General features: G+C 36.8%; 1 protein-coding gene across 10 annotated transcripts in view; it reads right to left on the minus strand.

Annotated features, from left to right (window-relative positions):
- Nucleotides 1-19789, minus strand: part of SUGCT (succinyl-CoA:glutarate-CoA transferase) — a 748045-nt gene that overhangs the window by 588132 nt on the left and 140124 nt on the right. For all 10 annotated transcript variants that reach the window (XR_013415382.1, XR_013415381.1, XM_002803307.4 and 7 more), the window contains one exon: nt 12087-12230. Coding sequence is in view for 8 of the 10 variants with exons in the window: in XM_002803307.4 (XP_002803353.2) it covers nt 12087-12230 (144 nt within the window). In the remaining 2 variants the exon portion in view is untranslated. The remainder of the gene's footprint in view (nt 1-12086; nt 12231-19789) is intronic.

The raw sequence follows: 19789 nt of genomic DNA on the forward strand, positions 1-19789 counted from the left end.
AGGAGAGGAAGGAATACTTTTCAACTCTTTCTATGAAGCAAATGTTACTCAGGCACCAAAAACTAACAAAAACATCATCAGAAAACTACAGACCATAAAAACCAATATCCCTTATGAATATAAACCTAAGAATCCTCAGCAACATACTAGCATACTGAGTACAGCAATACATACAAAGGATCATACAACTTGACCAACTGAAAATTTTCCAAGGGTTGAAAGATTGGTTCAATATACAAAAATCAATGTCAACTGTTAATCAATCAATAATCAAATAACATATAAATGGGATAAGTGACACAAAACAAATCATCATGTCAGTAGTCACAGAAATAGCATTTGCCAAAATTCAACACTCTTTCATGATAAAAACAGTCAGTAAACTAGGAACAGAGGGTACTTCCTTCACCTGTTAAAGCATAACAAGGAAGGCCAGGCACTATGGCTCATGCCTGTAATCCCAGCACGTTGGAAGGCCAAGATAGGAGGATCACTTGAGCTCAGGAGTTTGAGACCAGCATGGGCAACATAGTGAGAGCTCATCTCTACTAAAATTCAAAAAAATTTAGCTAAGCATGATGGCATATGCCTGTAGTCCCAGATACTCAGCGGGCTGAGGTGGGGGAATGCTTGAGCCTGGGAGTTCAAGACTGCAGTGAGCCATGATCATGCCACTGCATTCCAGCCTGGGTGCCAGAGAGAGACCTTGACTTAAAAAAAAAAAAAAAAAAAAGAGTATCACAGAAAAAAACACAGCTAACATCATACATAATGGTGAAAGACTGAAATGTTTTGCCTTGAGATCAAGAACAAGAAAAGGATGCCTGCTCTTGCCACTTCCATTCAACATTGTACTGGAATTCTGTCCAGGGCAGTTAGGCAAGAAAAAGAAATACAGTGCACTCAGATTGGAAAGGAAAAAAGCAAAACTATCTTATTTTGCAGATGATGTAATCTCACACTGGAAAAATCCTACGGAATCCACTAAAATACTCTTAGAACTAAATAATGAGCCCAGCAAGGTTGTAAGATTAAAAAAAATTAAATATATGATCATCACATTAAGTTCTATTGCTCAATGCTGATCACAATAATTCAACTTTAGAGAATATAAACAGCCTATGTAATGCAGCACCTATGCCAAGATCAGCAAACTTATAGCACCCTCCCAGTGAGTGTTGTACCTTGGCAGACAAGGATAATAATCACAGCACTCTTTTCCAGAAGTCATGTCAACCTTCTCAATACCACCCTCCAGTCCAGGTCCAAGTGACAGAAAGATTAAAGCTGTCTGCAGTCTTGTGTTGCTTCTACTACCATTCCACCAAAACAGCACTAGTAGTCAACTCCTGCTCTACAGGCTTGGCCCAATGTCCTGCCAAGAAAGTCCTTCTTTCCCAGCCAAACAAACAAGCAAACAAAAAACAGCCTGTTACTGACTCTTTACTTTGAATGGACCTACTAACTATATAGGACATAGGGTTATTATTTGAAATGTCACACCCGATGTTTATTCTTCACAAGAGTATGAAGAAATGGCCAGATTTAGTACCAATCACAACTGCTAGGAGAAGGCTTTCAGTCAGTCACACCAAACAATAAATGCAACGGCCTGAAGCAGGAGAAAGCTTGACATGTTCTACAATGTTTAACCACTACTATGTCTACTCTTTCCTCCTTCCATATTACCACCCGTGGTTGGCTGAAAATAGTCTCCAAAAGATGTCAACGTCCTTATCCCCAGAACCTATGAATATGCCACCTTATATGGTAAGGGGAACATCATAGATGTGATTAAATTAAATATCTTGAGATGGGAGATTATCCTGGATTATCCACGTGGGCCTAATGAAACCATGACGCTTGATGCAGGTGGTTTATTTATCATTTAGCTACAATGATACCATAATAGTTGGGACCAAAGAGACATGATCTAGTTTACAGACATGGTCCATAAATTAAGATGGGTAAATAGTCACCATTGATTAGCCAACAAACAAGGACATGATGGCAACATTTCATTCTAAATAAAATTCCTGCCCCCTACAAAAAAAAGAAAAAAAAAAACAAGAAAATAAATAAATAAGTAAATAAAATAAAAAATTCCCTGACCTGAGAAAATGCAAAGATAAAGGTGAAATTAATTAACTTAGTAACAAAAACAAATTGTTCTAACTCTAAAAGTAGACAACAAAGATGATTCTGATATCATTAAACACAGCTTTAGGAATAGTCCATTAAATTCATGATTCTACTAGGTTCTGCAAGGACAAAATCTAAATTCAGGAAATACATATTAACATCAATAGATCTTTCTATTCCTATTTCTTTTATATCTTGAACTCAACTATTTTTCTATTGTTTTACAACATTTGAAAGCTCCAAAGTGTTTTTAAGTATCTAATAAGAAAATTAAGCTACATCACCATAAAATATGTCTCCCCATTGTATTATTTTTTCCTTTAGGGTACCCTCCCACTAGTAATTATCAATTATTACAAGTTGAAGACCTGACTTTCCTTTTTAGTTCATATCATATAAAAATATGCAATGCCCATGAATATAACTAATGACTTCAGTATACAAAACCAGAGCATGTTCCCAATTCACTTACATTTCACTCAGTTTTCCTCAAGAAGACAACAAACCATATTTTGTATTGAAGTCAATTTGCATTTAACCTAACCAATAGCATTACAGCAACATAAAATGATAGAGTATCAAAAATTCTTTAGAGCTTTCTTTGTAAATAATCTGATTTTTCCTTTTTTGGTTTAACTTCCTAATTACTCATCTTCATAACAGATCCTTTTTTTTCAATATTTTAAATTGATGATTTTTGATTTAATTGAAAATAAAATTATAAATATTGATAGTACATATAATGTTTTGATCTATGAATACACTGCGAGATGATTAAATCAAGCTAGTTAACATACACATCTCCTCTTTTTTTTTTTTTTTTTTTTTTTGGAGATGGAGTCTTGCTCTATTATCTAGGCTGGAGTACAGTGGTGCAATCTCGGCTAATGCAACTGCTGTCTCCTGGGTTCAAGCAATTCTCCTGCCTCAGCCTCCAGAGTAGGTGGGATTACAGGTGCCCGCCACCACAACTGGCTAATTTTTGTATTTTTAGTAGAGATGGGGTTTCACCATGTTGGCCAGGCTGGTCTCGAACTCCTGACCTCAAGTGATCCATCCTCCTCAGCCTCCCAAAGCATTAGGATTACAGGCATAAGCCACCATGTCTGTCCTTCATCACCTCATATATTTGTGTTTTTATGATAAGAACATTTAAGATCTAATCTCTTAGGAAATTTAAAGCATACATTATTATTAACTCTAGTCACCTTGCTGTAAAATAGATCTCCAGAACTTATTTATCTCATCTAACTGAAACTTTGCCCTCTTTGACCATCATCTCCCCCTGCCCCCACCTCCAACCCCCAGCCCCTGGCAACCACCATTCTAGTCTCTGCCTCTATGACTTCAACTTTTTCAGATTCCACATATATACAAGACCATGTGATATTTTTCTTTCTGTGCCTGACTTATATCACTTAGTGCTGCAGGTTCATATGCCTTGTTGCAAATGATAGGATTTTCTTCATTTTTAAGACTAAACCATATTACATTGTGTATATATAACACATTTCTTTATCCATTCATCTGATGATTTACGTTTAGATTGATTCCAATGCTGCAGTGAACATGGGAATGCATATATTTATTCAACACACTGATTTTCTCACCTTTGATATATTCTCAGAAGTGGGATTGTTAGATCATATGGTAGTTCTACTTTTAATTCTTTTAAGGAACCCCCATACTGCTTTCCATAATGGCTATACTCATTTACATTCCCACTAATAGTGTGTAAGTGTTCCTTTTTCTCCACACTCTCGCCAACACTTATTATCTGTCTTGCTGATAATAGCAATTCTAACAAGTTTGAGGTTGTGGTTTTAATTTGCATTTTCCCTGATGTTTCATGGTGTTGGACATTTTTTCAAATACTTGTTGGCCACTTGTATGTCCTGTTTCAAGAAATGTCTGGCCAGGGGCGGTGGCTCACACCTACAATCCCAGCATTTTGGGAGGCCAAGGCGGGTGGATCACCTGAGCTCAGGAGTTTAAAACCAGCCTGGTCAACATGGTGAAACCCCATCTCTACCAAAAATACAAAAATTAACTGGGCATGGTGGCCCGCAGCTCTAATCCCAGCTACTTTGGAGGCTGAGGCAGAAGAATTTCTTGAACCCGGGAGGCGGAGGTTGCAGTGAGCTGAGATGGCACCCCTGCACACCGGCCTGGGTGACAGAGCAAGACTCCATCTCAAAAAAAAAAAGAAAGAAAGAAATGTCTATTCAGGTCGTTTGCCCAATTTTTAATGGGGTTATTTGTTTTCCTTGTTATTGAACTGTTTGGGTTCCTTATATATTTTGGATAATAACCCCTTATCAGATATATGCTTTGCAAAAATTTTCTCCCATTCTTTAAGTTGTCTCTTCACTCTGTTGATTGTTTTCTTTGCTGTGCAGAAACTGTTTAGTTTGATGCAATCTCATTTGTCTAGTTTTGCTTTCATTGCCTGTGCTTTTTGGGCTCATATCCAAATACCTTCACCAAAAAAAAATGTCAAGAAGCTATTTCCCTATGTTTTATTCTCGTAGTCTAACAGTTTAGGTCTTATGTTTCAGTCTCTAATCCATATTATCTATGTATTTACATTTAGAGACAGGGTCTCGCTCTGTCACCCAGGCTGGAGTTCAGTGGCACGCTCATAATTCTATGTAACCTCTAATTCCTGGGCTCAAGCAATTCTCCTACCTCAGCCTCCCAAGTAGGTGGGATTGCAGGTGCTCACAACCATGCCCGGGTAATTTTTATATTTTTTTTGTACAGACAGGGTCTCATTATTATTGGCCAGGCTGGTCCCAAACTCCTGGCCTCAAGTGATACTCCTGCATACTGGGATTACAGGCCACTGCACTGGCCCTTTTAATCCATTTTAAGTTGATTTTTGCATATAGTGTAAGATAACGGTCCAACCTCATTCTTCTGCATCTGAATATCCAGTTTGTTTTTTTGTTTGTTTGGTTTTTTGTTTGTTTGTTTTGGTATTTTTGAGAGAGTCTAGCTCTGTCACCCAGGCTGGAGTGCACTGGCACAACCTCGGCTCACTGCAACCTCCACATCCTGGGTTCAAGAGATTCTTCTGCCTCAGTCTCCCAAGTAGCTGGGACTATAGGCACATGCCACCACGCCCAGCTAATTTTTTTATTTTTAGTAGAGATGGAGTTTCACTAGGTTGGCCAGGCTGCTCTCAAACTTCTGACCTCAAATGATTCCCCCACCTTAGCCTCCCAAAGTGCTGGGATTACATGCATGAGCCAGTGCGCCTGGCCAGTCAATTGATCTTTGACAAAGGTGCCACAATATACAATAGGGAAAGTACAGCCTCGCCAATAAATTGTATTGGTAAAACTGGATATTCAGGCTGGGTGGGGTGGCTCGTGCCTGTAATCCCAGCAGTCTTGAGGTCAGGAGTTCAAGAACAGCCTAGCCAGCATGGTGAAACCCTGTCTCTACTAAAAATACGAAAAGTAGCTGGGCATGGCGGTTCGTGCCTATAATCCCAGCTACTTGGGAGGCTGAGGCAGCAGAGTCATTTGAACCTGGGAGGCAGAGGTTGCAGTGAGATTGTGCTGCTAAACTGGACAGCCTAGGTGACAGATTGAGACCCTGTCTGCAAAAAACAACAAAAACAAACAAACAAAAAATCAATTGACTGTAACTGTGTGTATTTATTTCTGAGCTTTCTGTGCTGTTCCTTTGGTCTACACGTCTGTCTTTATGCCAACAGCATGCCGTTTTGATTACAATAGCTTTGTATTATATTTTGAAATCAAGAAGTATGACACCTCCAGCTTTGTGTTTTTTACTTGAGACTGCTTTGGATTCATTAACAGAATGAAGGATAAAAATTATATGATTGTCTCAGGGAATACAGAAAAAGCATTTAGCAATATTCAACATCTTCTCATGATAAAAACTTACAATAAATTAGGTATAGAAGGAATGTACCTCAACAAAATAAAAACTACATATTACAAGCCCACAGTTAGTATCATACCCAACTTTCTGCTATAACCTTCTATTTTTCCTTCTCCCTCAAAGGAAGAAAAAACAAAACTCCCTTTGAAGAGTTCTCTTAATTTCCTTAGTCATAGACTGTGCTGCCTCTCTACTTTTTCCTCCTATACTCATGCTTCAACACAATCTCAGCTTTTAGCTCTACTTCCTTCCTGAATACACAACTGCTTTCCTCACAGATTTGTACATTCACGGGCTTTTCTCAAGGAAATTCTTCTAGAGCTGATCTATCAATTAGGCACAGTAGGCACAATGCTTAAGACCCAAAATACTTTAAGGATACACAAAATGTTGCAATTTTCATTTCATTTAAAATCAGAAAAAAAAAGTGTAATAATAATAAATGTAGAATAATGAATTATCTTCATCGTTATACCAATGCAGTTATAGAATATAATTTTTAATATTTTTATGAAGGAAAGGACCCACAAAGGCAAAAGTTCCCAGGGCCCAAAGAAGTCATAATGGGCCCCTTCTTCTAAGTCAGCCTAGTCCCAGATCTCTCCCCAGTCAAAACTTGTCCATTCTAGCCTCATAGGCAAGACCTGCACCAGAAGTAACAATACGGGTACTTATCAAAACTTGATTAATAGTGATGGTTACGTAACTCACTAAACTTACTAAAATCATTAAGTTATAATATTTATGATATGTAATATATACCTCAATAAAATTATTTAAAAAAAGATATAGAGTTGTTTTAAAAAGCTAGAAACACAGGTATATCTAAGGACACAAAACAATGAATTTTAGATTACTATACTTGTTTGAGATTCAAAAGTTTATCAGTCAAAATGATAAGAATTAAAATTGTATCTACTTGAATATGTTCATATAATATGATCAATGTACATATGTGAGTAAAGGATAGTGACATCAAAAGTGACAAAACATTCTGTATGTGAAAATAATTATGGTGCTAAAAAAACTAACTCATTGTAGTAGTAATTAAGGGAGCCTGGTTGCAATTAAGTACAGGAAGGATATTAAAACTTCCAAAAGATATTTCTGTAAGCCACAACAGAAGAATAGAGCAACAGAATAAGTAGAACCACATCCAAACCCACTTCCTTGTTATTTACCAATGTCATCTAAAGAACACTGTTTAGATGCTGATGTTAGTTGTCTTGACTGGACAAATTTAAATCATATTCAGACTAAAAAAAAAATCAAAAGAATTTTTGAAAAGGGTTAAAAGTTATAGCCTTAAAACTATAAAAAATGTAGTGCCCACTACAAACCACATCCTGGCAATTGTCATGTCTCTATAATGAACTACTTGAAATGGTTTTGTTGTGGCTGAGGCAATCGTTTCTGAGTTAATAATCAGCTACTATTCCAATCGGGTGTAAATTGTCTTTTTTACACTAGATCACTTTTAAGAGGATTATAACAATTTAATTTTTAGCAACTAATGTTCAATGTTATAATCATTCGTCATTCCATATAATATAATCAAAATGAGTAGAAAAGTATGTTTTTTACTACTGCATGAAATTGTATTCATTTTCCAGGCAGCTGAAATTAAGTTCAAATGTTATCTGCTTAATGCAGGTGAACATTTATATCCAAAAAAAGAATTTTTTTTTTTAATTTAAAAAAAGGTGAAGTTTCCTGTTATGCTTTTTAAAAAGTACCTAGAAATAGCACTCCTTATTTACATAAAGTAGATTTTAACCATGTTGTGGTTGGTTTTTGGATCTAGAATTTATAAGTGTTATCTTAAATTGAAAGACAAATTGAAGTCAGTCAAGGTTTATCTATTATGAAAAGTTATAATAATTATGATAAAATAATTATGTTGTTAGTCAACTTTTTAATCTCAACACATTACTAACAGTGAATTATTTTTTCAATAACCGAATAAAATTAATGCTTGTCATCATCATATTTTCTGATTTACAAAGTATTTTTCACATCCTTTATTGCATTAGATCCTAAAAACAACCCTCTACTTTAGGAGAGTAAATATTTGTGGATTGCTTCCCCAGCATCCATTTCCCTCTCTTCTGGCCAAAAAATAACCATACCATTCTTTGGAGGAATCACCTGTCCCCCAGTCTCAGCCATACGGTTTGGGTGGAGTTAACCCCATCTCTAGTACCAGGAATCGCTTAAGCCGCTCAGTGTGTTCTATCTTTCAGGCCCCATTTATCAGTTTAGGAATGGTCACTTAAACCAGTGAAATTATGTTCTTGCTTTCTGGAACTTCTAGGAAAAGGGAACTTCCTTTTTCTCTCATAGGAACTACTGTAAGATTCTGAAACTTTTCGGAATAATATGGTGTAAGAATGTAAGATCTGGCTGGATGCAGTGACTCACACCTGTAATACCAGCATGTTGGGAGGCCAAGGCAGGAAGATCCCTTAAGGCTAAGAGTTCGAGACTAGCCTGGACAACACAGTCAGACCCCCTGATCTCTAAAAATATATATATATATATAAATTAGCCAGGCATAATGCCATACACCTGTAGTCCCAACTACTACGGAGGCTGAGGAAGGAGGATTGTTTGAGTCCAGGAGTTCGAGGTTGCAGTGAGCTATCATCGCACCACTGCATACCAACCTAGACAAAAGCACGAGACCGTATCTCCTTAAAAAAAAAAAAAATGCAAGATCTGAAACCAAAACGGCTACAACCTTAGTTCCACATAAGGAAGGAGGGATAAAAAGGAGGGAGAGGGAAGAAGGTCGACAGCATAGAGGAGAAAGGAAAACAGGAAAGTAAAGATAGACGAGAGAGACAAAGAAGAGAAAAGAGATGCCCAAGCTAGAGAAGGGCACATGAGAAGAAAGGGAGGACAGAGACAAGGAATAAAGCAGAGGCAAACAGAGAAAAACAGAGCTCAGGATGCAGTGAATCCAGAGAGTGAAAAAGTTCTTACCACGCATTGCCTTGCACTTCAGGTAAGCTGTAGAATAAATTATCTGTTACAACTGCCTTTTGAAGGTCTCTAACCACTACTCACAGTCCAGAAGCTATTCTGAATGGCGCAGCTGTAGCAAGTCTATGAAGAGACATATTCTTTGCCTTAAAAGACCATCACCTATTAGAATTTATGCATAAAGAAACAGAACTCTTGCTCAGCACAGTGGCCCTGGCCGGGTGCAGTGGCTCACACCTATAATCCCAGCATTTTGGAAAGCCAAGGCAGGTGATGAGGTCAGGAGTTCAAGACCAGCCTGGCCAACATGGTGAAACCCCGTCTCTACCAAAAAATACAAAAAAAAAAAAAAAAAAAAAAAATTAGCCAGGAGTTTTGACACACGCCTGTAGTCCCCGTTACTCAGGAGGCTAAGGCACAAGAAGCGCTTGAACCTGGGAGTCGTAGGTTGCAGTGAGCTGAGATCACGTCACTGCACTCCAGCTTAGCTTACAGAAAAAGAAAAAAAGATAGTTAATGTGACTGAAATACACTAATTTTAGCAATCTGAGTTAACTGTAGTACAATAGGCCAAATCACTGCTACTGTGTTTGCCAAAAGCAAATAATCTCATCATTAGCTGTTTATTGAGTACTTATCGTAATTCTAATGGTTTACCATCTTTTCTCATCTTCTCTGGCAAACCTAAGGGTTACGAGACATTCCCATTGGTAACAGTAGTTCTCACATTGATCTCAAAGAATTGGAAAAACCAATTTTTGACAAAGGCTGGGCTGGGCATTGAGGATACCATTGTAAGCAAAAACATTGTCCCAGCCATCATAGAATTTACCGTCTCAGGGAGAAACATGGACAATAAAAATAGACACAGACACGCACACACATACACACACCCCAAAAATGACTGACTATATACCTGTATGTATATGCATGAGTTTGCCCTCACTGTGCCCTCACTTTGAAGGGGCCCTGCGGTGATTCCACCTTCCCCACCCTTACTCCCAGGGAAATACACACCTTCACATGGTGAACCACTAGTTACATGCTAGAAGCGAATTAAACTCTACGATACTCATCTAAACAATACAATACTCTTTACACATTAGAGTAAAGTAGTCTAGGTAAAAATTAGGAGACTTAAGTAGAGTCCCAACTCCATGACCTGCTACATGATCTGTGAGTCCTGATGTAAAAAAAAACTGTAGGGCCTCCTGTGGAAGTTATTAACAAATTCAAGACAGTGACAGCAGAACATTGAACTAAGCCCAGGGCTACCCATGACTGCACAGGTTACACACCCATGAAACCTTCATGGCTTCCAAACTTATTGGATGTGCAACTTTTATTCATTGCTTACCCTACCTCAGGTTCCTTACAGCTTAGAATTAGGGGAAGAAAAGACTTTCTGCACCCTCCCATAACTAACATCTGTAGTTCTTTATTAAGGAGTGAAACCATTCATTTGAACAGAGTTCTTTCACCTTTTTATAGAAACATTAAAATTCTGACTGTGACTTGAAGCTACTGTTATGTAAAAACCCATACGTAGTATTTCATTTTCAACTATATTGATGTTTTTTATTTCTATATACCTCCTTAATTTTGCCTAAGAGGAAAAAATATCCAAAGCAGTGTTCCAAGTTTACTATTTTCCCATGTATGCCTTTTAAATCTGAAATTCCCAACTGGGGTCTCTATGTCTAGAAAGTAGTTTTTCCCACAGTAAAATGTCTCCATGCACAAATCAGATATTTTCTTTTTCTATCACGGAAAAATTATCTATTCAGAATCAACTTCCACATATGGTACAGCATCTGGGTCTGATCCAGTGAAAAGAAGGCAAAATGTCATTTTGACAGTGAGTTAACCCTTTTATTCCCCTAGTTTAGTATTTAGCACAACATAACTGATAAGTATGGAAACCAGGAATTCTTTATCTGGGGTCTATAAACAGATTTCTGGGAGTTCATCAACTCGAGTGAAAAAAAAAGTATATCTTTATTTTCATCAACCTCTAACTAAAATTTAGCATTTTCTTCTATTATAAATGTAGGTGACAAACCACAAGAGTACCTATGACTTGATCACGAATAAATATTATCATATTACAATTGTATCATATTACAATTACTACAGATACCATGAAATACCATTTATCTTCAACACGACTTCAAAATTGTAATAGTGTTATACCCACTATTAGATATTGTGGCTTAATGTGTTAGAAAAAATTATATTTTTAATAATAGAAAATTGATTTTTCCATTGAATATATTTCAACATAACTGGCTTCTTTTGTAATCCTAAGTACCTCATTTTATGTGTTCAAAAACACAATTGCAAGGAAAAGTCCAGACTTCACCAGACTACCAAAGGGGTTCATGGCACATAAAAGGTGAAGAAACAAGTCAAAAGAAGTTATAGGGTACATATGAAGCAACTATATCTCTTGTCTTACAAGAAGCAACAGACACATTCTAGTAAAAACAGCCTGGAAAATTTGAGTTCAACAATGATGTCTACATTACAACAAAATCTTCATGGTCCGTGTATTTTAATATGAAAACAAGTACATGAGCCGGGCGCAGTGGCTCATGCCTGTAATCCCAGCACTTTGGGAGGCCAAGGTGGGCGAATCACATGAGGTCAGGAATTCGAGACCAGCCTGACCAACATGGAGAAACCCCATCTCCACTAAAAATATGAAATTAGCTGAGCGTGGTGGCACATGCCTTAACCCCAGGTACTCAGGAGGCTGAGGCAGGAGAATTGCTTGAACCCAGGAGGTGGAGGTTGCAGTGAGCCGAGATCGCGCCATTGCACTCTAGCCTGGGCAACAAGAGTGAAATTCCGTCAAAAAGAAAGAAAGAAAGACACAGAGAGAGAGAGAGAGAGAGAAAGTATATCAAAACAAAACAGTTTTTGTTGTTGTTGTGTTAGTTTTTGTATTGTTTTTGTACATGTGACCACAGAATTTGATCTGAAAAGGTATAACCCAGACACAGTTTTTATAACATTATCTGAAATATTATTTGGATTGTTACCTGGGATGACAGTAGGTTACAATCAATGAACAGTCCTTTTCCGGTTTTGTATTTTCGTATCAATCCAGCCATAATAGCTCCATATGCATACAGGCCAGTGGCAAGATCAGTCATGGCTACTCCTGGGCGAACTGGATCTCCATCCTGATTTGAAGGTTGGGTTGAGAAAGAAGAAATAATTAAACATTAAAAGAACTATATGATTTCTCAAATCTTCTAATGTGAAATAGAAAAAAGAATTGTCTATGAAATGTGCAGACACACACAAAAAAGTTAATAAAATAAATTGCTATTGTGAGTATCTGTTGGTAATAGGAAAATATTTATATTTGCTATATAATTCTCAGTGTATTTCTCTCCGCCATGCCTACTAACCTAACTAACCCAAACTAAAAATAAAAGATTTTTTAGAAACCGATCTGATGTTTCAAATGTTTTAAATTCTTTCTTGATATATTTTATCTTGTTTATACTAAAAAAAATTAATTGAATTTAAATGGGTTAATTTATTGGGGAGAAAGAGTTAAAGCAGTGTTTTTCTCCTATTGGGTGAGAGGCTCTCTCACAAAAAAAAAAAAAGAAAGAAAGTAAAAAATCTGATCAAACCTCCTTATAAGCATGCCAATAGCTGGCAAAAATACTAACGGTGTTTGCATAATAATTTTAAAAAAGACTACTTACCCATAAAAAGCTTTCAGCAGACTGCCCCTGGATTAGGATTACTATGATAAACTGAGAATCTACAGATTTATGGGACATGGAGCACGGGGCACAGGACATGAGCTTTGCAACTATCTGGGTACAAAATGGAGATGTTTCACAGCCTGTAACACTGCCTGCTAATAACTCATATATTTCATTAAGGACTTCATCTACTGCTCTGGGCCGCAGAGTTTTGTCTATTGCAGTAAGAAAGGATCTGGGGGCCTCTCTCAATGTCCTGGACCTGTCTCTGCTTTTCCTGAACCTTTTGATTGCTTGTATTCTTGAAATTATAAGGAAAGCTTAACATTGATTAACATCTCCACTTCACGTCAGTCTGATTTGATAATCCAATTCTTGGCCCATATGTAAACATGTTAGAACAGTACTTGACATAAAATAAAAATCACCTACCAAAATTATCATCAACATTATTATTAATCATTGATATATCAGACAGTTTCTACTTGTCACTACCTTTAATTCTGATAAGCCTTAAATGGCACAGAATACCTAAAAAAACTCACATTTCACATTTCATCTGGTTGATGCAGTCATTCAATTACCTCCTTATTAATTAATTCTAGCTTCCGTTGAGTCATTTTCAGAAGTTAATTTGTCCTTTTTCTGTATCCCATCATAAACCATGTTAATTGTTTTGAAAAGTATTGTTTTCCAAAATTATGTTTAAAGCAAGTAACTGAGACTGTAGAGTAGCTAAACTTATTTTTTCCCTGCTTTTCAATACAATTTCAAGGACGATATTGCCATGAAACTTGGAAATGTCTGGCAGTTTACTATTACCATTATTGTCAAAAGTTGTAATGTAATGCCTTAAATCAATATATTTAAAATTAAATTTGTCATTAGAATTTAAAATTATTTAATGTCTTAAAAGCGAGAGACAAGTTCAAAGTTACGTAGACCCTTGAACAACAAAGTTCTGAACTGCCTGGATCCACTCATATATGGATTTTTTTTTTTTTCAATAAAAGCTACACTAAAGGCTGGGCACGGTGGCTCACACCTGTAATCTCATCACTTTGGGAGGCCATGGCGGGTGGATCGCCTGAGGTCAGGAGTTCGAGAACAGCCTGTCCAATACGGTGAAACCCCATTTCTACTGAAAATACAAAAATTAGCCAGGTGTGGTGGCACATACATGTAATCCCAGCTACTCACGAGGCTGAGGCAGGAGAATTTCTTGAACCCAGGAGGCGGAGGCTGCAGTGAGCTGAGATCGCACCACTGCACTCCAGCATAGGTAACAGAGCGAGACTCCATCTCAAAAAATAATAATAATAATACTACCATATGACCCAGCAATTCCACAACTGGGTAGATATCCAAGAAAGAAGAAAATCAATAACGAACAGGTAAGTGCATTCCCATGTTTATTGCAGCACTACTGACAACAGCGGAAATATGGAATCAACCCAAATGTCCATCAGTGGATGAATGGATAAAGAAAATGTGTTCATGTACAGTGGCTCATGCCTATAAATCCCAATACTTTGGAGGCCAAGCAGGAGGATCACTTGAGGCTACGAGTTCAAGATCAGCCTGGGTGACAGAGTAAGATGCTGTCTCTACCAAAAAACACAAAAATTAGTTGGGCATGGTGACACACACTTCTCGTACCAGCTACTTGGGAGTCTGAGGTGCAAAGATCACTTGAGTGCAGGAGTTCCAGGCTGGAATGAGCTATGATCATGCCACTGCACTCCAGTCTGGGCAAAAGACTGAGACCCTGTTTCAAAAACAACTGCAATGAGATAGATAGATAGATAGATAGATAGATAGATAGATAGATAGATAGATAGAAAGAAAGAAAGAAATATTATTCAGCCATAAAAAATTAGCTGGGCAAAGAATAAATTCCTGTCATTTGCAACAATATGGATGTAACTGGAGGACATTATGTTAAGTGAAAGAAGCCAAGCACAGAAAGACAAATATCACATATTCTGACTCGGATGTGGAAACTAACAAAGTAGATCTCATGAAGATAGACAGCAGACTAGTGGTTACTAGAGACTGGGAAGGGTAGGGGGAGGAGAGATGAAGAGAGGTTGATTAGTGGAACAAACATACACTTAGATGGAAGAAATAAGAATTGTTATTCAGTAGATCAGTAGGGTGACTATAGCTAACATCAAAAGGCTGTACATTTCAAAATAGTTCACAGGGAATAATTTGAATGTTCCTAGAATAGAGAAATGGTAAATATTTAAGGTGATGATGGGTATATCAACAGCCCTGATCTGATTATATTAATGTATGGAATGATCACATGAACCCTGAAAACATGTACACCTACTATGTATCGATTTTTTAAAAAGCTAAAAAAAAAAAAATGAAGCTTCTCAACCTGATAAAGGGCATCTATTAAAAAATCATAACCCAGATCACACTTGAAGGTAAAGAACGGAATGCTTTCCCCTAAAATCAAGAACAAGATAAGAGGCCAGGCACGATGGCTCATTCCTGTAATCCCACACTTTGGGAGACTGAAGGGAAGATCACTTAAGCTCAGGAGTTAAAGCCCAGACTGCACAACATAGTGAGACCCCCACCTATATATTTTACAAAAGAAAAAAATTTTTTAACTAATCACTTTTTTAATGGAATAAGACAAGGATGTCCACTCTAACTGCTTCAATTCAACATTACACTGGAGGTTTTGGCCAGTGCAGTTAGGGTACAAAAAGAAATAAAATGAATTTAGATTGCAAAGAAAGAAGTAAAACTATCTCAATTTGCAGATGACCCAGTCTTACGTATCAAAAGTCCTAAGGAATCCACTAAAACACTCTTAGAACTAGTAATCGAGTTAAGCAAGATTGCAAGATAAAAGCCAATAAACAAACATCAGCTGTATTCTATACAGTAGCAATAAACAAACAAAAAATGAAATAAAACAATTCAATTTATAATAGAATCAAAAAGAATAAAACACTTAGAAATAAATTTAACAAAAGAAGTACAAATTTATACTTTTAAAATAATAAAATATTGTTGAAAGAAATTAAGACAAAAATAAACCAAAAGTCATGGAGCAGAAGATTTAATATTGTTAATATGGCAATGCTTCCCAAACTCCTCTGCATGTTCAAGGAAATTCTACCTACCAAAATCCTAGATGCCTTTTTTGCAGAAATAAAATCTGATCCTAAAAATCATATGGAAATACCATAAACAAAGAATAGCCAATATAGAAAAAGACAAAGTTAGAAGACTCATAACTTCTAATTTCAAAACTTATTACAAAGCTACTGTAGTAAAGGCAGCATGGTACTGTTGGAAGGCAGACATATAAACAATAAAAATTCTCACATTTACATCCAATTACTTTTTGACAAGTATGCCAACACAATTCAGTTGTAAGAGTCTTTACAAAAAATGGTGAAAATAATAAAGTTGGATCCCCTCCTTGTAGTACATACAAAAATTGACTCTAAATGGATCAAAAATTGTAACAATAAGAGCTACAACTATGTAACAGAAGAAAATATACACGTAAATCTTTACGATCTTGGATTTGGCAATAATTTCTTTGATATGACATCAAAAACAGTAGCAACAAAAGAAAAAATAGATAAATGGGACATAATTGAAATTAAAACCATGTGTTTCAAAGGACACTATCAAGAAAGTGAAAAGACAACCCACAGAATAAGAGAAACTTTAACAAATTATGTACTTGATAAGAAATTTGTACAAAATTTCCTTTTTTTTTTTTTTTTTTTTTGAGAGTCTTGCTCCCTCACCCAGGCCGAAATCCAATGGTGTAATCTCGGCTCACTGCAACTTCCACCTCCTGCACTCATGCAATTCTCCTATCTCAGCCTCCCATGTAACGGGACCACAGGCACACACCACCACAACCAGTTAATTTTTGTAGAGACAAGGTCTCGCCACATTGCCCAAGCTGGTCTTTAACTCCTGGACTCAAGTGATCCACTGGCCTGGGCCTCCTAAAGTGCTGGGATTAAAGGCATGAGCGATCACACCCAGCCTGGAATTTTTAAAGAACACTTACAATGCAAAAATAACAAGAAAAGTGACCTACTTTAAATATGGGCAAAAGATCTCAATAGACATTTCTCCAAAGAAAATATACAAATGGTCACTAAACACATGTAAAGATGCTTAACATCATTAGACACCAGAGAAATGCAAATGAAAACACAATGAGTTTACAACTCAACAATAAAAAGACAAATAATCCATTTTTTTTAAATGGGTAGGTTAGGTGCAATGGTGCACACCTGCAATCCCAGCACTTTGGGAGGCCAAAGCTGGAAGATTCCTAGAGCTCAGGAGTTTGAAACCAGCCTAGGCAAAAAAAAAAGCAAGTCTGCGTCTCTACAATAAATACAAAAATTAGCCAGACATAGTGGTGCACACCTGTGGTCCCAGCTACTAGGGACACTGAGGCAAAAGGATTGCTTGAACCCGGGAGGTGGATGTTGCAGTGAGCTGAGATTTCACTACTGCACTCCAGCCTAGGTAACAGAGCAAGACTCTGTTAAAAAAAAAAAAAAAAAAAAAAAAAATTAAAAATTGAAGTTAAATGGGCAGAGGTTTTAAGGACACATTTCTCCAAAGAACATAGATACAAAATGATGAATGGGCACATGAAAAGATATTCAACATCATTAGTTGTCAGAGAAATGTAAATTAAAACCACAATGAAACACTACTTCACACTCTCAAGGATGACTATATGACTACCATAAAAAAAGAGAGATAATAACAAGTGTCAACAAGGATGTGAAGAACTAGAGCCATCATGTACTGTTGGTGGGACCGTGAAATGTGGTAGTCACTGTGATAAACAGTCTGGCAGTTCCTCAAAAAGTTAAATATAGAGTTAGCATATGACCCAGCAATTTCACTAGTAGGTATGTACCCAAGAAAATGAAAGCATGGGCTGGAAGCATTGGCTCATGCCTGTAATCCCAGCACTTTGGGAGGCTGAGGCAGGTGGATCACGAGGTCAGGAGTTGGAGACCAGTCTGACCAACATGGTGAAACTCCATCCCCCCTAAAATTACAAAAATTAGCCGGGTGTGGTGGCGCATACCTGTAATCCTAACTACTCAGGAGGCTGAAGCTCGAACCTGGGAGACGGAGGTTGCAGTGGGCCAAGACTGCACCACTGCACTCCAACCTAGGGGACAGAGCAAGACTCCAACTTGGGGAAGAAAAAAAAATTTTTTTTTAAATTAAAGCATGTGTCCTCACAAAAAGCTAAGACACAAATTTTTACAGCAGCATTATTCACAATAGCCTAAGAATAGAAATAACCCAAATGTCCATCAAATTATAACAGATAAATAAAGTGTGGACTAGCCATACGGTGAGATATTTTAGGCAACAAAAAAGAAATAAACTATTATACTAATACACAAAAGCACTTTAACAAATATTATGCTAAATGAGAGAAAGGCTGCATATTATATAATTCCATTTATGCGAACTATCTAGAACAGACAAATCCATAGAGATAGAAAGTAGATTAGCCAGGGGCTGGGAGGAGGCAGGAATAGGGAATGACCACAAATACATAAAAGGTTTCTTTATGGGGTGATGAAAATGTTCTAAAATTGACCGTAGTAAGGTTGCAAAACCTGTTGAAGTATACAAAAAGCCACTGAATTGTATGCTTTAAATGGGTGAGTTGTATAGTATATGAATTATATCTCCATAAAGCTGTTATATTTTTAAACTCCATAATTCTGATAATTAAATGAAGCAGAAAAAATAAAGTTTAAAAAAAACTCTTTAAAGTCCTGCTTAAAATCATGTATTTAGTAAAAATTCTATAAGTTTTCTTTCATTCAAGGCTATTGTTTTATTTCACTTATTTATTTCAATGAAGTTTTATTTCATTCAAGGGTAACAATAACTAAAGAAGGGGTACCATTCACTCCTTAGTACAATTCTGAGGTGGCTATGCTTATACTGTGAAAATATCTTATAAATATATTCCTGTCATTGAAAAGTTGTCAAAATGCCAGAGAAATAAGGAAGTAAAAATAAATTACCATTTAGTGAGTAGAAATCCCCACAGAGAACAACACTGTGGCTGTGAAGTGCCTAAGTATTCCCAGGTGCAATAAGACAAAATCAGAGAAGAAGCTGTGTAATCTACAAGGTACAACCCCATTCCACATCTGGAACTCCACAGAGCCCTGCTACTACGACAGTACAAAACAACGTCTCCCTTCTCCTTAACTCTGGGATGAATGGGGTGGTATTTTCTCTATCATGGGTAAAGGGATTCGTTACTCAACATCTTTATTAAAAATATATTGAAAAAAATGGGTAATTAACAAACTTTGTTAAGCAATATGCCTGAGAATCTCACCATAATTTATTAGAAGTGGACTTAAACTCATATATAGACTTTTAAACATCAAGTAATATTTTATTTTGTTAAATTATAGCTTTAGAAATTGATAGTACAATTTTTATTTTGTTCATGGTCTCTTAGAAACAGCTTTACATGTATTTAGCTTTTTTAATGAATTAATGTAACCCTTTTGTCAGAGAGATTTATGATAATTTTCCTGTAAAAGTAACAGATATGCCTGTTATCAATAAAGACAAGAAAGGGAAGAGTATCTAGTTAACACTTCAGACATGCAATTATAGTGGGAGGACAAAGTATTAAATAAAAATATTAAAAGTCTTCTGATTATTCACTTTCCATATGTGTTCATGTATTTCTCTGTTTTCACTATTCCCAATGTTATTTTCTTTTCTTCTTCTTCTTTTTTTTTTTTAGATGGAGTCTTGCTGTCTCCCAGACTGGAGTGCAGTAACACGATCTCGGCTCCCTGCAACCTCCACCTCCTGGGTTCAAGCAATTCGTCTGTATCAGCCTCCTGAGTAGCTGGGACTACAGATGCATGCCACCATGCTTGGCTAATTTTTGTATTTTTAGTAGAGATGGGCTTTCACCATATCAGCCAGGCTGGTCTCAAACTCCT

The sequence above is a fragment of the Macaca mulatta genome, chromosome 3 (genome assembly GCF_049350105.2).
Source record: "Macaca mulatta isolate MMU2019108-1 chromosome 3, T2T-MMU8v2.0, whole genome shotgun sequence".
NCBI lineage: Eukaryota > Metazoa > Chordata > Mammalia > Primates > Cercopithecidae > Macaca > Macaca mulatta.